At 43.0% G+C, this 16,731-nt stretch overlaps 1 protein-coding gene across 9 annotated transcripts in view; it reads left to right on the top strand.

Annotated features, from left to right (window-relative positions):
* ATP10B (ATPase phospholipid transporting 10B (putative)) overlaps positions 1-13,908 on the top strand; it is a 294,689-nt gene extending 280,781 nt beyond the window's left edge. For 7 of the 9 annotated variants that reach the window (XM_057491415.1, XM_057491433.1, XM_036919532.2 and 4 more), the window contains 2 exons: positions 6,126-6,313; positions 11,156-13,908. In XM_057491415.1, coding sequence (XP_057347398.1) covers positions 6,126-6,313; positions 11,156-11,612 — 645 coding nt within the window. In that variant the 3' untranslated portion in view covers positions 11,613-13,908. The remainder of the gene's footprint in view (positions 1-6,125; positions 6,314-11,155) is intronic. The other 2 variants (XM_057491426.1, XM_057491430.1) reach the window with 2 other exon arrangements.
* Positions 13,909-16,731: the final 2,823 nt, after the last annotated feature.

The following is a 16,731-nucleotide window of genomic DNA, read 5'->3' as shown; positions in this document are numbered from 1 at the left end:
CAATAATCCTGATACCAAAATGGGCACAGGCATTTCAAAGAAAGAAAATTACAGGCCAACCTCACTAAATGAACATAGATTTTTAAATTCTATTGGCAAACCAACTCAAGCAGTATGTTAATAAAGCCCAACTAAGGAACTTTCATATTCTGGTAGTAGACTACAAACTGATACTACCGCTCTAGAGAGCAATTTGAGAATAGCTGGAGTTGTTTAACTACTCGTGCTATGACACAATTCCATGTCTAGGTTTGCACTCTGTCAATGCCCTGCATGGGTATGTATGGAGGCATGTACAAGAATGTTTGTACTAGTTTCTTACTAGCAAAAAGAAAAAAACTGGGAAGAACCTAAATGTTCATCAACAGGAAATTAAGTGAATTGTGGTATATTCATATGATAGAAGAGTTAAAATGAATGATCTATGTTGATAGATACAGGTCTAGTTTAAACTCCAAAGCATAATCTCTAAAAAAAAGGTTACAGGACACATGATAAAGTAAAAAAATATCCATAAACATGTATGTGTAAAATGTGCATAAGAATGAACACTGAATATTCGCAAGGAGTATATGGGTGCTATAATATTTTAATAAAAATCAGGCAAATATGACAGAAGGCTAAAATTGTTAGCTATGGGATATATGAGGTTTATTATGTGTATGTTTGAAATATTTCACAATAATTTTATTCTTAAAAATTAGCCCAAGATATTTCCCAGGAGGAACTCATTATGACCCTCTTAACATTAGGTTTTTATATAGGGGAGAGCCTAGTAAACAGAATATTCATCATATAAGTGTAGATTAATGATAACAAAAAAAAAAGCAGTTCCTGTGTGGTGACCTCCAATGAGTTCTACACAAGAGTATAAAGGGCATATAAAAGTGTAGGCAAAGGGTCTGTTTGTGTTTATACAGAAGATCAAAGCCTAATTTGGCTACCCCGAAAATGAACTAAGACACAATATGAAAAAGAACTTCCAACATCAGCACTCTCTGGAAGACTCATGCCAGAAGATGATCATCAAAAAACCCCAACAAAGATCCACGTGCTGCTACAGCTGTAGATGCACTCATCCCACCGGTTCCTGGACTTGCCATGGGAATGAAGAAGGAGATATCTAAGCTGGCCTGTGCATACAGTAAAACAACAAAATTGACTGGATCTATACTGTTGAAACTCAACCAAGAATTAGGAGAAGTGCAAGTTGTAGCGCTCCAAAATCTTACAACTACAGACTATTTACTGTTAATAGAACATAAGGGATGTGAACATTCCCCAGGAATGGGTTGTTTTAATTTTTCTGATTTCTCTCAGACTGTTCAAGTTCAGTTGGACAATATCCACCATATCATAGATAAGTTCTCACAAATGCCTAAGGTGCCTAACTGGTTTTCTTGGTTTCACTGGAGATGGCTGGTAACTACAGGTATGCTTTGGTTATGTAACTATACTCCTATTATGTTAATGTGTGTGCGCAATTTAATTAGTAGTTTAAAACCTATACATGCCGAAGTTACTCTACAAGAAGATATGTCAAAGAAATAATCTTCCCATGTTTTCTTCTGCCTGCTACTTCTATAGCTTTTCTTCTTCCTTCCTAATTACAACCCTTAAATAGAATTCGTGCCTCATATCAAATTTACCAAGTATCATAATTCTTCCAAGTGGTAAAGATACCTCAAGACAAATGCTGGGCATAGAAGCCACAGGGCATAAATATGCAAAGAAGTAAAAAGCTAACCTTTTCAAACAATAAGGCTTCTCTCTCACTTACCAACTTCACCTTTCCCTGTATGGCCCCGGAAGATGACTGGTTAGCCAGAGACAGGTAAGATTCCTCAAGGGAGGAACAACCTAAGACAGGCACAGTCGCAGGGGGGCCATCAGGTGAGAAAATGGGGATCAACAGAGGTGAGGCTTAGAACCTCACCCCCCCTGTTCTGAGAGAAATCTTCTGCATCCGTGGATGTTGTATTGCCCTTGTCTAGCTTGGATTAACACATAGTCTACAGGCACACACCTGATCATCTACATTTGCTCTCTTACAGCACTAAACTATGTTTTCTACCTTTAGCATTTTATTAAAAATAATAATAATAAAGAGAGAAATGTGATAGCCACATATAAATCAAGTATAAAAATCAAACAAATAATCATATTTGAACTGATTGTTTATAGTTCATAATGCACGAGCAAAACCAAAAGTTTCTGTGATGACTGCCCTTGTACTGTTCACCATGTAACTTATTCACTATGTAAGAATTTGTTCTCCATGTAAGAACTTGTTCGCTATGCTTTAGAAGATTAGAGACTGACGAAAATTAGGCTTGGGTTGGATTAATGATTGTGCATTGAACATTGACTCCCCTACATAGAATTTTATTGTTGTTAACAACCACTTGATCAATAAATATGAGAGATGCCCTCTCAAAAAAAAAAATTAGGTTTTTAACTTTTCATAACCAGGCTGTGGTTGTGTATTAAATCAGTGATGAGACTAAAGATTCTGTATACTCTCTGATAGGTGGCTCAGCCCACTTTCTCAAAGCACTGCATCCATCTACTTTGAAAGAGGGAACCTGTTCCTTTCACTCATCATTCAGCATTATTAATCCACCCAAAGAATCTCTAGACCAGGTCTCCCAATAATAACTGGTGATTTCTGGTACTCTTGGGAAAGGAGTCAGCTACTAGAATTATGAAAGTTGCATTTCCTTTTGCAAGTGCTTGAAGTAAGGGGAGGGTCTATTTCTTCCCTGAGTGAAAATCTAACATGAATTTTATGTCAGTTTTCACAGACCCCACCAAAGCAACTGAAAGTTAGCTAATTGATTTCATCTTTGGGAACAGGGGCTGGATTATTCAGATCACCTCTCCCACTGAAAACAACTAAAGTAATGGATATTTCTAAAAAGAAAACTATTTAAAAGTATTAAAAAGCTGACAGGATAGTGAAGATAAAAACCTCTGGGTAAGGAGGGTTCTAGAGAAGCAAGATGAGCCACAGCCTGCTTCCTTCAGGGTGTTTGCAACCCTGCCCAAAATGAACTTTGTTTTGGCAGACTTGGCTAAGCAAAAAGCTCAGCATCAAAACACAGGCATCCAAGGCTACACCTTCAGGGTAAGGGGTACGCCCAGAAATGCACCTGCCCGACCATATTCCCCAGGAGGGAGTGCAGGAATTGTTCCTATATGCTGAACAAAGAAGAGCAAAATCGGTATAAAGGACCTGTCCTGGGAAACAGACCATGGGCTGGCCTCATACAGATTTGCAGTAAGATTTGAGGGTGGATATCATGTGGGTAACCAAATTTTGAGCTGTGAATTCATTTTAAAGTGACTGAAGACTGACAGTAACAAGGACATCGTAAAATATACAGTGAACACACACCCTCTCTAAAGAAAGATATCTCATCCGAAGCCTTGAGAAGTCCCTACTAACTTTTCAAAGGCAATAAGCATCACATATTCAAAAATCAGCAAGCTCTCAAGGAAACACAACCTATTAGGATAATATATATATATATATTTCAAGTGTCAGTATTATCACATACAAATTATAGAAAAGCTACATTTACTAAATAAAAAATAAGCTTTAAAATATCTGCAGGGATTGGTAAACTATATAAAGTAACCCAGCAGAGTTGAAGACATCGATAAAACATTTAGAAGTAAAAAAATATAACTATAACTTAAGTTTCAGTGGATGGCTTAACAGCAAATTAGACAGCTGAAAGTGAAAATTGGTGAACTGACATGAAGAGATTATTCAGAATATGAAATAGTGGAAAAGTAATGAAAATTAAGAGGTATAAAAATATAGACAGTGTAGTAGTGTATGAAGAGGTCTAACATACAATTGATCAGAATCTTGGAAAAGGAAGAGAAAATGAGACAGAGGCAATATCTGAAAAGATAGCAACTTGAGAATTTTGCAGAAGTGATGAAAAATCAATCCACAGACTCAAGAAGGTTGGCAAAATCCAAGCAAGATAAATAAAAAGAAATCCACACATATTGTATCATAAGGAAACTATAGAGCACTAAAGACAAAAATCATAAAAGCAGCCAGATTTTTTTTTTTTGGATAATTATTTTTTATTGGAGGGTAGTTGACACACAGTATTACATTAGTTTCAGGTGTACAACACAGTGATTTAACATTTATATACATGATAATTCTAGGTACCAGCTATCATCATACCAAGTTGTTACAATATTTTGACTATATTCCTTATGCTGTACATTACATCCCGGTTACTTATTTATTTTACAATTGGAAGTGTATGTATATATATATATATATTTTTGTGTGTGTGTGTGTGAGGGCATCTCTCATATTTATTGATCAAATGGTTGTTAACAACAATAAAATTCTGTATATGGGGGTCAATGCTCAATGCACAATCATTAATCCACCCCAAGCCTAATTTTCGTCAGTCTCCAATCTTCTGAAGCATAACAAACAAGTTCTTACATGGAGAACAAATTCTTACATAATGAATAAGTTACATAGTGAACAGTACAAGGGCAGTCATCACAGAAACTTTCGGTTTTGCTCATGCATTATGAACTATAAACAGTCAGTTCAAATATGAATACTCATTTGGTTTTTATACTTGATTTATATGTGGATACCACATTTCTCTCTTTATTCTTATTATTTTTAATAAAATGCTGAAGTGGTAGGTAGATACAAGATAAAGGTAGAAAACATAGTTTAGTGTTGTAAGAGAGCAAATGTAGATGATCAGGTGTGTGCCTGTAGACTATGTGTTAATCCAAGCTAGACAAGGGCAATAAAACATCCACGTATGCGGAAGATTTCTCTCAGAATGGGGGGGGGAGGTTCTAAGCCTCACCTCTGTTGATCCCCATTTTCTCACCTGATGGCCCCCCTGCGACTGTGCCTGTCTTAGGTTGTTCCTCCCTTGAGGAATCTTACCCGTCTCTGGCTAACCAGTCATCTTCCGGGGCCATACAGGGAAATGTTAAGTTGGTAAGTGAGAGAGAAGCCTTATTGTTTGAAAAGGTTAGCTTTTTACTTCTTTAAAAGCAGCCAGATTTTAAGAGAAAGATTTCCTTATAAGGAACAACAAATAGAGTTGCTAACTCCTCAATAACAACAATAGAAGCAGAAGACAGTAGAATGTACCATCAATATACTAAAAGAAAATGACTGCTGAACAAGAATTCTATATCCAACAAAAATAGCTTTCAAGAATGAGAATGAAATTAAGCATCAGAACACAGATCACTAGAAGACTCCCACTAAAGACAATTCTAAAGATTGTTAAAAGGAAAGAAATCTTATATGGCAAGTCCAAGATGCAAGAAGGAATGAAAGCATAGAAACCTTAATGAATATTGACCATATTAAACTATAATAATGACTTGTGTGCTTTAAAAAGATGATAGAATTAAAATATACAATCACAGTAAAATGTAAATCAGGAAGGAGACAAAGTGCTCTAAAGCCCTTGTGAAATTCAAGAGGGAAAAGTAGTTATAAACTTTACACTTTGTTAAGATTGCTTATTGTTTATTGAGTAATCCCTGGAAGAACAGAAATAGAGTGTATAACTTTTAAAGTAGGAAAGGGGGAAAACAAAATTATACCAACTAATCAACAAGTTTAAAAGAGGACAAGAATGGGAAAAGAAAGAAGCACAAAACAGGAAAAAATAAGATCAGACGACAGCACACTGCACTGCTCTGAAAATGAACAGTCACGTGGAAAAAAATGGATTCATCACACACATAATATTGAGTGAAAAAAGACAATCACATAAAATATTCTATTGATCTAACATTTAAAAAATAGCTACATAGGGAAGCACAGATAAGTAATAAAACTACAAAGTATAGCTTGGAATTTATTGCCCAAATCAAGGGTGAGACAGGAGATTTAGGGGCTCTTGAGGTATGTGTTCTGGGTGGCAGCAACATGGATATTTGCTTTATAGTGACTCATTAAACTGCAACCTTTTCTGAATTTATTATATGTGTCTTGCATTTCAAAAAAAAAGTTTAAAACAAAGTTAGCCAAGTAGCATGACTGCACTGTCCTCCTAATCTAAGCTACACCTTCAACAGTGTTTGCTACTTTCCTTCCACAGACCGTTATCCATGGGCTTGTTCTTGCAGGCAGCTTCCTGATGTACTTCGTGGTGTCCCTCATATACAATGCCACCTGTGTCACCTGCAACAGCCCCACCAACCCCTACTGGGTGATGGAAGGCCAGCTCTCCGACCCCACTTTCTACCTCATCTGCTTCCTCACACCGGCTGCAGCTCTTCTCCCAAGGTTTGAGCATGGGGTCTGTTTTCTTCCTGGAACTCTCAATTTCCCCTTACTAAGCCATCTTCATCACCCAGGAGTCAGGAGTTTGACTCCTCCTGGGATCCCTGAGGCTACCATTTCAGAGACAGACCAGGCCAGGATAGAAAGGGCAATAAGCTAGGAGGCAAATAAATGGACCCGAGTCCCAGGTCAGCCAGAGTAACAGAGCCACCAAATCTGGCATGGCCTAAATTGTGACATCTGTCAAAAACGGGAGTGATCATTCCTACCCTCTGTGACCTTACAAACTTTGTTTTGTGTAAGGAATCATTTTGAAAAGCTCTGTAGTCCTTTACTTATTATTAGCCCATGAGTCTCATGCTAGATGCCTACCCGGACAGGTGAGCAACTGCAGGAAAACAGGCAAAATACAGACAGAGGGAGAAAGACCTTCTCAGCCCCACCCTCTCATTGCCAACAGGAAAGATCAAGTCTAGCATTCCAGAGCTTCCAATTTTTCCCAGAAATTCAAATTTTGCATGAAATAGCCAACTTTTTAATGTTACTCAAAACACACACACACACACTCACACACACACTCACACACACACATGTATTAGCCAAATCAATCATTCATGCCCAGGGACTATTTCTAATATTTCCAGCCTAAACCCTCTGCATTTGCCTTTTCCAGAAAAACAGCAACAACAAAAACAATGCCTTGCGTTTCCCTAAAGCAAGCTCTTGACATGCACTCTCCTATTGAGCCCCTTGTTTTGCTGTGTTCATCACCTAGAAGTTAGGCAAAGCTGTGGTCTAGTCCCACTTACTGATGGGACAGCTCTGGTCCACAAGCCCACCATAAATCACAACGGGAGCAGGATTCTCCAGCCCATACTCTCTAGGCAAAGAAATCCATGAATTTGGTCATGTACCCACAGGCAAGACTTAGCTCCTCTCCATTCTCAGGATCTCACCACTCTGAACATCAAAATTCAGCCACTTTATAAACTGTAGTAAACAGGCCACTGCAACATTGTGCATAACTTTTTCAAATCCAAGATTAGGCAGAGAGCTGTCAGCAGGCTTGCTTCCTTTAATAAATTTGGCAACTTGCTTAACCTAGGTTGTCTCCATTTCCTCTTCCTAAGCCACCTCAGAACCTTGACCTATGATGCGGGGTTGGAGACAAGACGGCAAACACAAACGTTAGTTGGGTTCTAAGTATTTGCTGTGTGCCCGGCCCCGACTGGTGTGCACTCCGTGTCTCAAACACTGGGCTCCACACCACCAAGCTTCTTGTACTTTCCTAAAGGCCCGTGCACTTTCACCTTCCCCCTCTATTCGTTCTATTTGTAATACCCCTCCCACTACCAAACTTTCTCACCCTTTGACATCATTTCAGATGTGACCAACTCCAACCTTTCCATGACTTCACCCACATTCTTCAGGTGGAAACATATCTACCTCTGGTCCTGGGTCTACCCCCCACACCCCCATCACCTGGGTGTATCTCTGTCACTTCCTTTATCCCATGTGTTATAAATTTTCTGTTTGCCTCTGACCATTAACTTTTGGACAGAACATATTCTCCTTATCATTATATGGCAAACACCTAGCACAGTTCCTGTCACATAGGCAGAACTTGGATAAATGAACAATGTTAAAGGAACAGAAAGGTGAATAAAATAGGACCCTTACTGTCAAGAAGCTTGCAATCCAGTGGCTGATTCAGACGTAAGTCTGACCATAATACAGGTGAAAGTGACTAGTCTGGGGAGAGAGCCCTGAGAGTGAAGAGTGGGAAGCAAGTAAGAACAAGCACAAGCCTCAAAGGGTATATACCCCAATCCTTCTTCGGCCCAAGGCCCTGGGAGATGGACCCTGGGAGAGACATGAAGACTGGGCATTAAAAATGTGGGTTTTGTCCACACTTTTGTGTCATGGTCACAAAACAGCCATGATCACCTGCCTAAGGACTGAACTCCCCTGTTCTCTATCTTATTTAGAGCATGGCCAGACAATTATCAGTCCCATATTGTCTTACCCATGGCTAGAAAACACACTTGAAGCTAAAGGCTACAGCTTGGTGAGGATCCTTGAAAAGTCAGAAGAATCCGTTGACACATGCTTTGAAAAGACAAACATTTAATATTACAGCTTGTTAAAAAGATGAGACAAGTTAGGTAAAAATTAGCAAATATTTACTTGCTAGTTGCCATAGAACATAAATTAAATGTTAGCTTATTCTATATTATCATCATGAAGTTTTGGATTTCTGATTGCTATTCTTAGTAAACAGAATTAGAGAGATTTTTTTCTCTGTAGAGAAAGAATTATTTTAATAGTTCCAAAGATGGGTGACTTGTAACTTTGGAACAATTAATGTTTGCTTTAGAAAACCAACATGATAGAATATTTGCTTTAGAAAACCGCATTTGTTCACTGAAGTTGTGAGCTGTATTTATCATAATGGAGATTGATTTCACTCACCAAGCTTGTGATAATTAGCCCGCTAACCATGACCTCACTAATCTTGGTCTAATTAATTCAAGCAGTATAAACGAACTTTACAGATTCTCTTAAACTAGGAGCATGTAAATTATCTACAGATAAAGCAAAAGAAACTAACACACTAACTTTAAAACACAGAGCAGCATCTTAATGAGCCTCAGTGGAGGACAACAGCCTTGGAGAGCCTTCCCTTGGTTCAGTAGCACAGCATTCTCTTGGTTTTCTCTGATTGCTCCTTCTTTTCCTTCGCTGGTTCATGTCCTTAATATGTTATAAGTCCAGCCTTGGTTCTAAGTTCTTTTGTCTTCTAACTTTACATTCACTCCATAGACATAACAACCACTATTATGAAGTTAAATACCATTTCTAACAGACAAATCTCCATTATAAGTTCCCAGCCCAGACCTCTCTTCTGAATTCTGGGTACATCTTTCTAGTTACTTATTCACAACCTCCACTTGGCATGTTAGGTCTAAGGACACTTGTAGACATTTATAATTTAATGCATGATCCACCCTCTATCACCACCACCATCCAAAGCACTTGGGTCTCTTCCAGAGTGTTTTTCATGCACTGCCACCTACTGAGGGCCAAGGTCCCCCTGGGAGTCAGCCACGATACTGCCCACAACCTCATGTCCATATCTAGATTATCACTGAGACCTGACAGTTCTATCTGCTATTTCTCAGATCCATCTGCTAATTCCATTTCTATGGCCACCACTATGGATACATGATAATCCTTTTACCCCAAATTACTTCAATAGTCTTCTATTGAGTTTTACTCTAACCCATTATTATTGTGTCAAAGTACAGTCATGCCACCTGTTTATAACCCTCCCAGGGCTTCCCAAAGCCTTTACAATAAAGCACAAACAACAAAACCTGTCTGCCAGCCCCTGCCTGCCCTGGTCCTACCGATCCATTCCGTGTCATATTTCCCCACTCCCCACCCTTCAGCCATTGTTCTCGGGACTCTGTTCCTACCCCACCTGTGCCCTAACTACCTCTGAGGCATCCCTCCTTCCTCAGCTTATTTCTTCCTCAGGGAAGAGCTCCCACATAAGATCGGGTGTTTGACATCCACCTTGCTCCCTCCGTTTACACCTGTTCAGGTTCTACATGAGAACAAGAGCACTGTCTGGGCCACATCTCAATCCTTGGGGCCTGGTCCACAGTAGGGACCTGACAAGTATTGGTTGAATAAATGGACAGAGAAGGAAAGTGGTAGCTTGGGAGAAAGGTTTAAACTGAGAAAATTCCAGTTTCCAGGAAAGAAGTTGAATCTTCCCTGAAACACATACATGGCCACGGGTACTACCCCATCCCCCACCTGGGCTGAGATGGGAAAGAATCTGATTCCATGGGGCCTCCTGTAGTCTTCAGAAACCCCTTGCCCATAGTGAGGTCACCCGGAAGCTTTTAGATATAAGCAGAGAGTCGCTCATCCTTCCACTATAATACTTTAGGGAAAAAAAATGTAAGGATTATTTTTGGAAAAGAGTTTAGACGTCCTTTGGACCAAGTGGATATTTTTTAGTATAAAGAAACTGACACCCAGAGAGGCGACATGAGTTGCCCAGTGTCACAACATGGTGTATGCTTTCTCCATACACCACAGCTTCCCTCACCTTCTCATTCCCTTCCTACACTTGCAACAGAGAAAAGATTCTAGGCACAGATAGAGACTCCCAATTCCCAGGTCAGCTACAGGCTGCATACAGTTTGGTAGTGAGAAAGGAACCCTGACTTAACCATTGCAGAGCTCAAGAAACTTATCAGGAGACCTTGGAAAACCCATCCCAACACCTGGGGCCTCAGTTTCTTCATCTGGAAAATAGTGATAATACAGGCCTGCTATGACATCAGCCCATAGATTCAATAAAAAATATATTTTTAGAAACCACTTCAGTTCCACAAACAGTTGGCATTACAAAGCAAGTAACTTTGCCTAAATTAGAATAGCCCAGAACTAAGAGAAAAGCCTCAGACTCCAGAGCACTTGTTTCTAACCACAGCTCAGCCACTGGGTGTCTCTGCACAAATCCCTAAATCTCTCAGTGTCTCCGTTTCCTCACCTATACATAGGGGGAAACCAAAGTACCAACCAAATGGGAGCATAAGATGAGTTAATAATGTGTAAAATGCTTAGGATGGTCCTGGTACATAATAAATGTTAGCTGTTATAGTTTGTTATTACACCCCCAATACAGGCGGTGCCCAGCCAGCAGTCAGGAGTGCAGCAGGGAGGATCTTGCCCTGGATGGGGAGTTGGAGTCAAAGGCCCCTTGTAATGCCGAAATTCAAGAAGTCAATGAAAATAAGATACCTTTATTCTGTTGTTTCCAACCAGGTACTTTTTCTTGTCGCTACAAGGGACTTACAGAAAGTCTCTGATCTCCAAAGCCCAGAAAATTGACAAACTCCCCATGGACAAAAGAGACCTAGAAATCCAGAGCTGGAAAAGCAGACAGAGGCCTGCCCCTGTCCCTGGAGGAGCTCAGCCCTCACACCGCCCTGTAACACCTGTCCCAGAACAGGACTTGGGAGCCAGCAGTCCAGGGAGCTCTAGCCCTCCCAAACGGGAGCGCAAGGAGGACCGGGTGCTGCATGGAGAGAGAGACAGCAGAGACCATGCGAGGGGTGAGCCACACTCAGGGGACCCCTCAGCTAAACTCTCGTCTGGCGCGCACCTTCTGGGGCCCAGTAGGACGACAGCTTCTGGAGCCTACTCAGGCAGACAGACTGATGCACACTGGCCCTCAAGCAGGGGCAGTCATCGCCGATCCCAGAGCTCACTGACCATATGAGGGGACTGCAGAAATCTGTACACATTCAGAGAAGGCCACCCAATCACTGGCCTAATGAACCCATGACTCTTCTTCTTCATGGAGGAAAGAATTTGCCAGTCATTCTTTTTTCCCCACCAGGCTTGACTTCCTTAGAGCAGGTGCTGGCCCCAAGGGGTTTGACAAAAAAGGACTGGGAACCAGTCAACCTCTAGTTTTCTCCTGCTGCCAGGCAGCACCTCTTGAAAACATAACTTTTGCAAGGAGGCTATGTTTCTACTGCCATGAGTTTTCAAAATTTTTAGTCCAAAGACACTCTTCAGACCCTCTAGATCAGTACAGCCTGCAGCCCAACACAAGTGGGCCATAAATGTCCAAGATCCCAAGAAGTGTATGAATGCAGGCAATCTCTCAGGGTACAAGTTTTTCCGGACTTGTCAAATCATTGCCTCCCCTCTCAGTGCCAGGAGTTAAAGTATCAGAAGAGAGCCAGACACAAAGGTGCTTCATATCAAGTGGATTGCAGCAGTGGCCACATCGTGGTCAACAACCCTCCCATTCACAGACAACTGGGTCGCTTTCGGTCTCTAAGCCAAAGAAAAACCAAATCTAAAGATTAAAACTAGATTGAAACCCAGAGCCACAGACACTTCTGAGGGTTTGTAGGGTCACAGCTAGGGTAAGAGGCAGAAAGAACACAAGCATGCTAAAGGGAACTGGTGCGCCAGAAAAACCCCTGCTTTAACCCCCACAGGCTGGAGACTCTACAAGAGGACGTGGGCAGCACTCCTTTTTTTAAGCTATTTATTCACTTTTAAATAAAAGGACCCATCCTCATTCAGCTCTCAGAACAGGAGAACTCTAAAATCAGTGGATCTTAGTACACATGCACCCAGAATAGACCCATATGATAGAGCAACTCGGAGCCCAAACAATGGTTTCTTAAGGGGTACAGTCAGTGTTAAACCCTGTTCATTAAGCTGATCCCAGAAGATCTCCATCTGGAAAACACTGGGACCTGCTTCAGTACAATTAGGGAGAGTGAGAGGAAGTCTCATGTCACAAGGAAATGGATTATGTAAACTTATCCTGGAGGTCACGACTCCAAAAATGTGAAAGAATGGCAAACAGTGTTGAAAAAAAGCATGGGTAATAGAATTCTAAAAAGCTATCTGGAAGTTATGTCCACCATGGGCAAAGATAGCCTATTCTTACTCTTTTAAAATAAGGCAGGGTGGCTACAGAACACCCACCCTCCTGAAGGTGGTGCCTATATATTAGGCAAAATCCCTATATGTTAGGGACGGATGCACAAGTGTGACAAGTCTTTGAGCCCAAGAGTCATAGACACCCCATGAATTGACTTATCACTTGAGTAACTTCTCAGCAAAGATGCTCAAAAGACCTCGACCATTAAGATGATAAGTGGCAGACCGAGCTCATCCTCTGACCAACCTGCTACCAAACCTGAACCCAAGAGGCAACTCAGGGCATCGTCCTGCAGCCGACACACTGGGTGTCCCACCGACTCTGCCACATAATGATGCCAGCACTGGCCAGCTGGCGGGTATTCATGGGAGTCCTACTTGAGGACTGTAAAGGAGGAGCAGGTAAACATGCCAGACAAAGCAGTAATGAACTGTCCTGAATGAGGGGATCAAGCCCAAACTAGAATCTCAGGGTCCTCTCTATCCCAGTAAGATTCCTGCCCACTCCCAAAAGCCAGCTGAGACATGTAGAAGGGTTCAGGGAAACCTATAGTGGAAAGGACACTGGCCTCAGGAGGGGCCTGAAGCAGGTGTCACACCTGCAAATTAGGCAAGAAGTACCCTCCTTCCCAGGCATGGCATAAGGTTCAAGTCAAGTCAAGCTTACATGACGGATGCGAAACCCTTTGAAAGTGGTAGCACCCTTACTAACACAGGGATTTTTATTTCAGATCCAATAGGAAACAAGGTGGGGGGAAGTCGAGATAACGTCTGACCCCTGTACGTAAATGCCAGACCAGACCCAGCACTATGCTGCTTTCATCTTGCATGACCGACCTTCCCAGCTTGCTTGGGATTTTCCCAGGTTTGGCACTGAAAGTCCCACTTCCAGGGAAACGCCTCAGTGCTGAGCCAGCAGAAACAACTGGTCACCTATTCTTGCCACTCTTTGTAAACCAGATCAACTGTGACCATCCAACACGGCATCTTAGGGAAAAAGGTTATAACAACTATTTACTCAATACAGTTTTATATTTTTATGATATTTTACTGATTAACAAGAAATGCATCATCCTTTATTAGGAAAAAAATAAACAATATTTTCCATAGTTGCCTGCAGTCTGAGTACTGTTATCATCATTTATGCATCCATTTATCCAGTAAACTTCTATGAGGGCCCAACTAGATGCCTGGCAATGTGCGAAGGGCAGTGAGGAACTCAATCCCTGTCTTAAAGAGGGTCACAGCCTTGTCAGACATAGAGTATTAGGGACATACTGGATTCAGCATAACAGTGTGACACAATGTGACAACAGCCATGAGAATTAGAAGTACATACAGCCCCCCTGTCTCTGAAACTCTAACCCACCTACTCTCCTCTTCCAGGAAGCCTGACACCCACCTCAAACCCAGACTGATTTCAGGTGCTTCTTTTCCATCACTCACTCAAAACAAGCCAGGAAACAATCCTTGCCTACACAGCAAGGACAAAATGGGGAACAAACACAGGCCCAGCTCTACCCTCAGGGGATTTTCAATCTAGAGGGAGAAACAGACAGACAATACTCTGGGCAGGTCAGTACTTGCGGTCATCATATACTATGAGGAAAGTAGAGAGAGGAGGAAGGGAGGGGTGGCTCCAGGTTGATCAGAGAGGGCCTCCTCAAGGAAGAGAGGTTTCAGCTGTGACCTTAACCATGAAAAGTGGCAGGGAAAGGCCATTCCAGACACAGAGAATGAAGTATGAACCCCTGGGGAGAGAGAGAGAGAAGAGAAGGGAAAGAAAGAAAGGAGGTCCACGTGACCAGCCCCCAATAAGCAAGAGGGAGTGCACCATGACAGTCCTAGCTCAGTGCACTCAGCCCCAGCCTGAGTGCACATCATCACCTAAACCTCTGCAACCCTGCGAAGTAGGTACTCCTCTATTTCAGGGAGCTTCTGCGACATTACAAACTGCCCCCAAAGTGTAGTGAATTAACACAACACTTATGTGTGTGCTCACAATGCTCAGAGTGTGCAACTGGGGCTGGGATGCTGGGCTCCCCCTCCTTATGGTCTCTCACCTCGAGGACGTCAGCCACCTTGTCACATGGCAGCAATGTTCTGGGAGTGAAAGCAGAACATGCAAAGCGTCTTGAGATGTAGGCCCAGAACTTACACATCAGTGTGACCACGTTCTGCAGAAGCGAGTCAGAAGGCCAGCCCAGTCTCAGGGGTTGGGAAATAGACTCCACATTTAATAGAAGGAGCTACAAAGAGACTTGAGGCCATCTGAATTCTACCACATCCTGTTTACAAAGGGAGAAAGTGAGGTGAAGAGCAGTTATGTAAACACGGCACAGAGCACACAGTTAACAACTAAGGAAACTGTGTTCTGATCCCAGGTCTGAAACCAGGCCCTACACTCTCGGCCTCAGAGCTACACAACTGTGATATGCACTGGAGGGACAGGTCGGGACCAGAAGAGAGGTCTCAACATCCTCCTGATAGGCAAGGTGGCACCGTGCTTAGTGAGCCAGAAGCCCACCCCAGCTGTGTCACAGACTGGCAACGGGACCCGGGGAAGACCACGGCCACGTCAGGCCAGGTTGCTCACCCAGACAGAAGCTGACATAAGGGAGACACCAACACCTAGGTGCACCAGAACTCATGCTGTGCTGCCCTAAAACATCTCCCGCTGATCTGGCCACCAAAACTTTCCATTCTGCCCAGACACCCCAGGGGAAATTGATCACACAGGAACTAATTCTCCCAGGTAACCAGAGAACTGACCCCCAGGAGGGTCTGGGCCCCAGGCAAGATTTGGCCTCTGAAGAAGGTGGGGTAGATGAGTGGGGATAATGTCCCCACAGGTAGTCCCTGGAGAGCGCCACGGAGGCATGCCACCCAGCCCAGACTTCAGGACGCCCGCCAGGAGGATTCAGGTGTTTTCAGAGAGGAGCTGAGCCCTACAGCCTCTTTGTTCAAAGGTGCTCTGGTGCCCCTAACATCCATGGAGGGCCCACCTGGGGGCTCTTCCTGCCGCCAGAGCAGGGGAAGCAGGATGGAGGGGTTGTGGAGTCCTAGGGAGGCCGGATTTCAAGTCCGGCTCTGCCAGCAGTTCCCACTGTGTCTCTGAACAAATCCCTTCACCTGGTTTCAACCTCAAACTGAGGCTCACTCAGTTTCCCCAAACGTTTGTGGTGGGAACTAGACTGGCTCTAACATTCTGTGATTCCAGGAGGTATTTGGGGGAGGCGACAGTGTACAATGCCCTGGTGCACTCCAGCCCTTTCAATTTACTCTTTGTGCAGTTGTTTGATTTTCTATCACGTACTCTCTTTCTCTCTCTGTCTCCCACACTCTCACACACACACACACACACACACACACACACACACACACACACACACACACACACACACACGGTCCCCTGAGCGAGGGAGCTAATCCCCGCTGGGTCCCCAGGGCATGGCACATGACGGTGCTCAATAATGCTATGACTCTTGCTGTTGAAGAAAATCATGGATGGGACAGGTCTCAGGGGAAGTGTAGCAGGCAGGAGAGCAGCATCGCTATTTGGGAAGACAGTGGACCTCCTAAACCTCTCTGAGGCCCGCAGTTTGCCTTTCTCAGATCAGTAGATAGTAAGGAGCTGCAAAGAACTAGGAGGGGCCGCAGCCGCCAGCATTTCCAGCTGTCACGAAGGAAGCTACAGCAAGGCCGCCCTCTTCCCTGACCCAGGCATAGACTCACTCCAGTGTGGAGGTGTGCTGAGGAGCAGGGGAAGAGGAGATTTATCCTATAATCTCCATCAACACGTCTCCTTCAATAACCACAACTGCTTACTAGGTAAACACAACACCGAGTCAGTCCCAGTGCCCCTTCCTATGCATTGCTGCCCCTACGCCCCTCCTCTGCTGATACTCCCACCGCTGCCATCCCTCTCCTGA

The sequence above is a fragment of the Manis pentadactyla genome, chromosome 2 (genome assembly GCF_030020395.1).
Source record: "Manis pentadactyla isolate mManPen7 chromosome 2, mManPen7.hap1, whole genome shotgun sequence".
Classification (NCBI taxonomy): Eukaryota; Metazoa; Chordata; class Mammalia; order Pholidota; family Manidae; genus Manis; species Manis pentadactyla.
The sequence above is the reverse complement of the archived record's forward strand: the minus strand, read 5'-3'. Positions and strand labels throughout refer to the sequence as shown.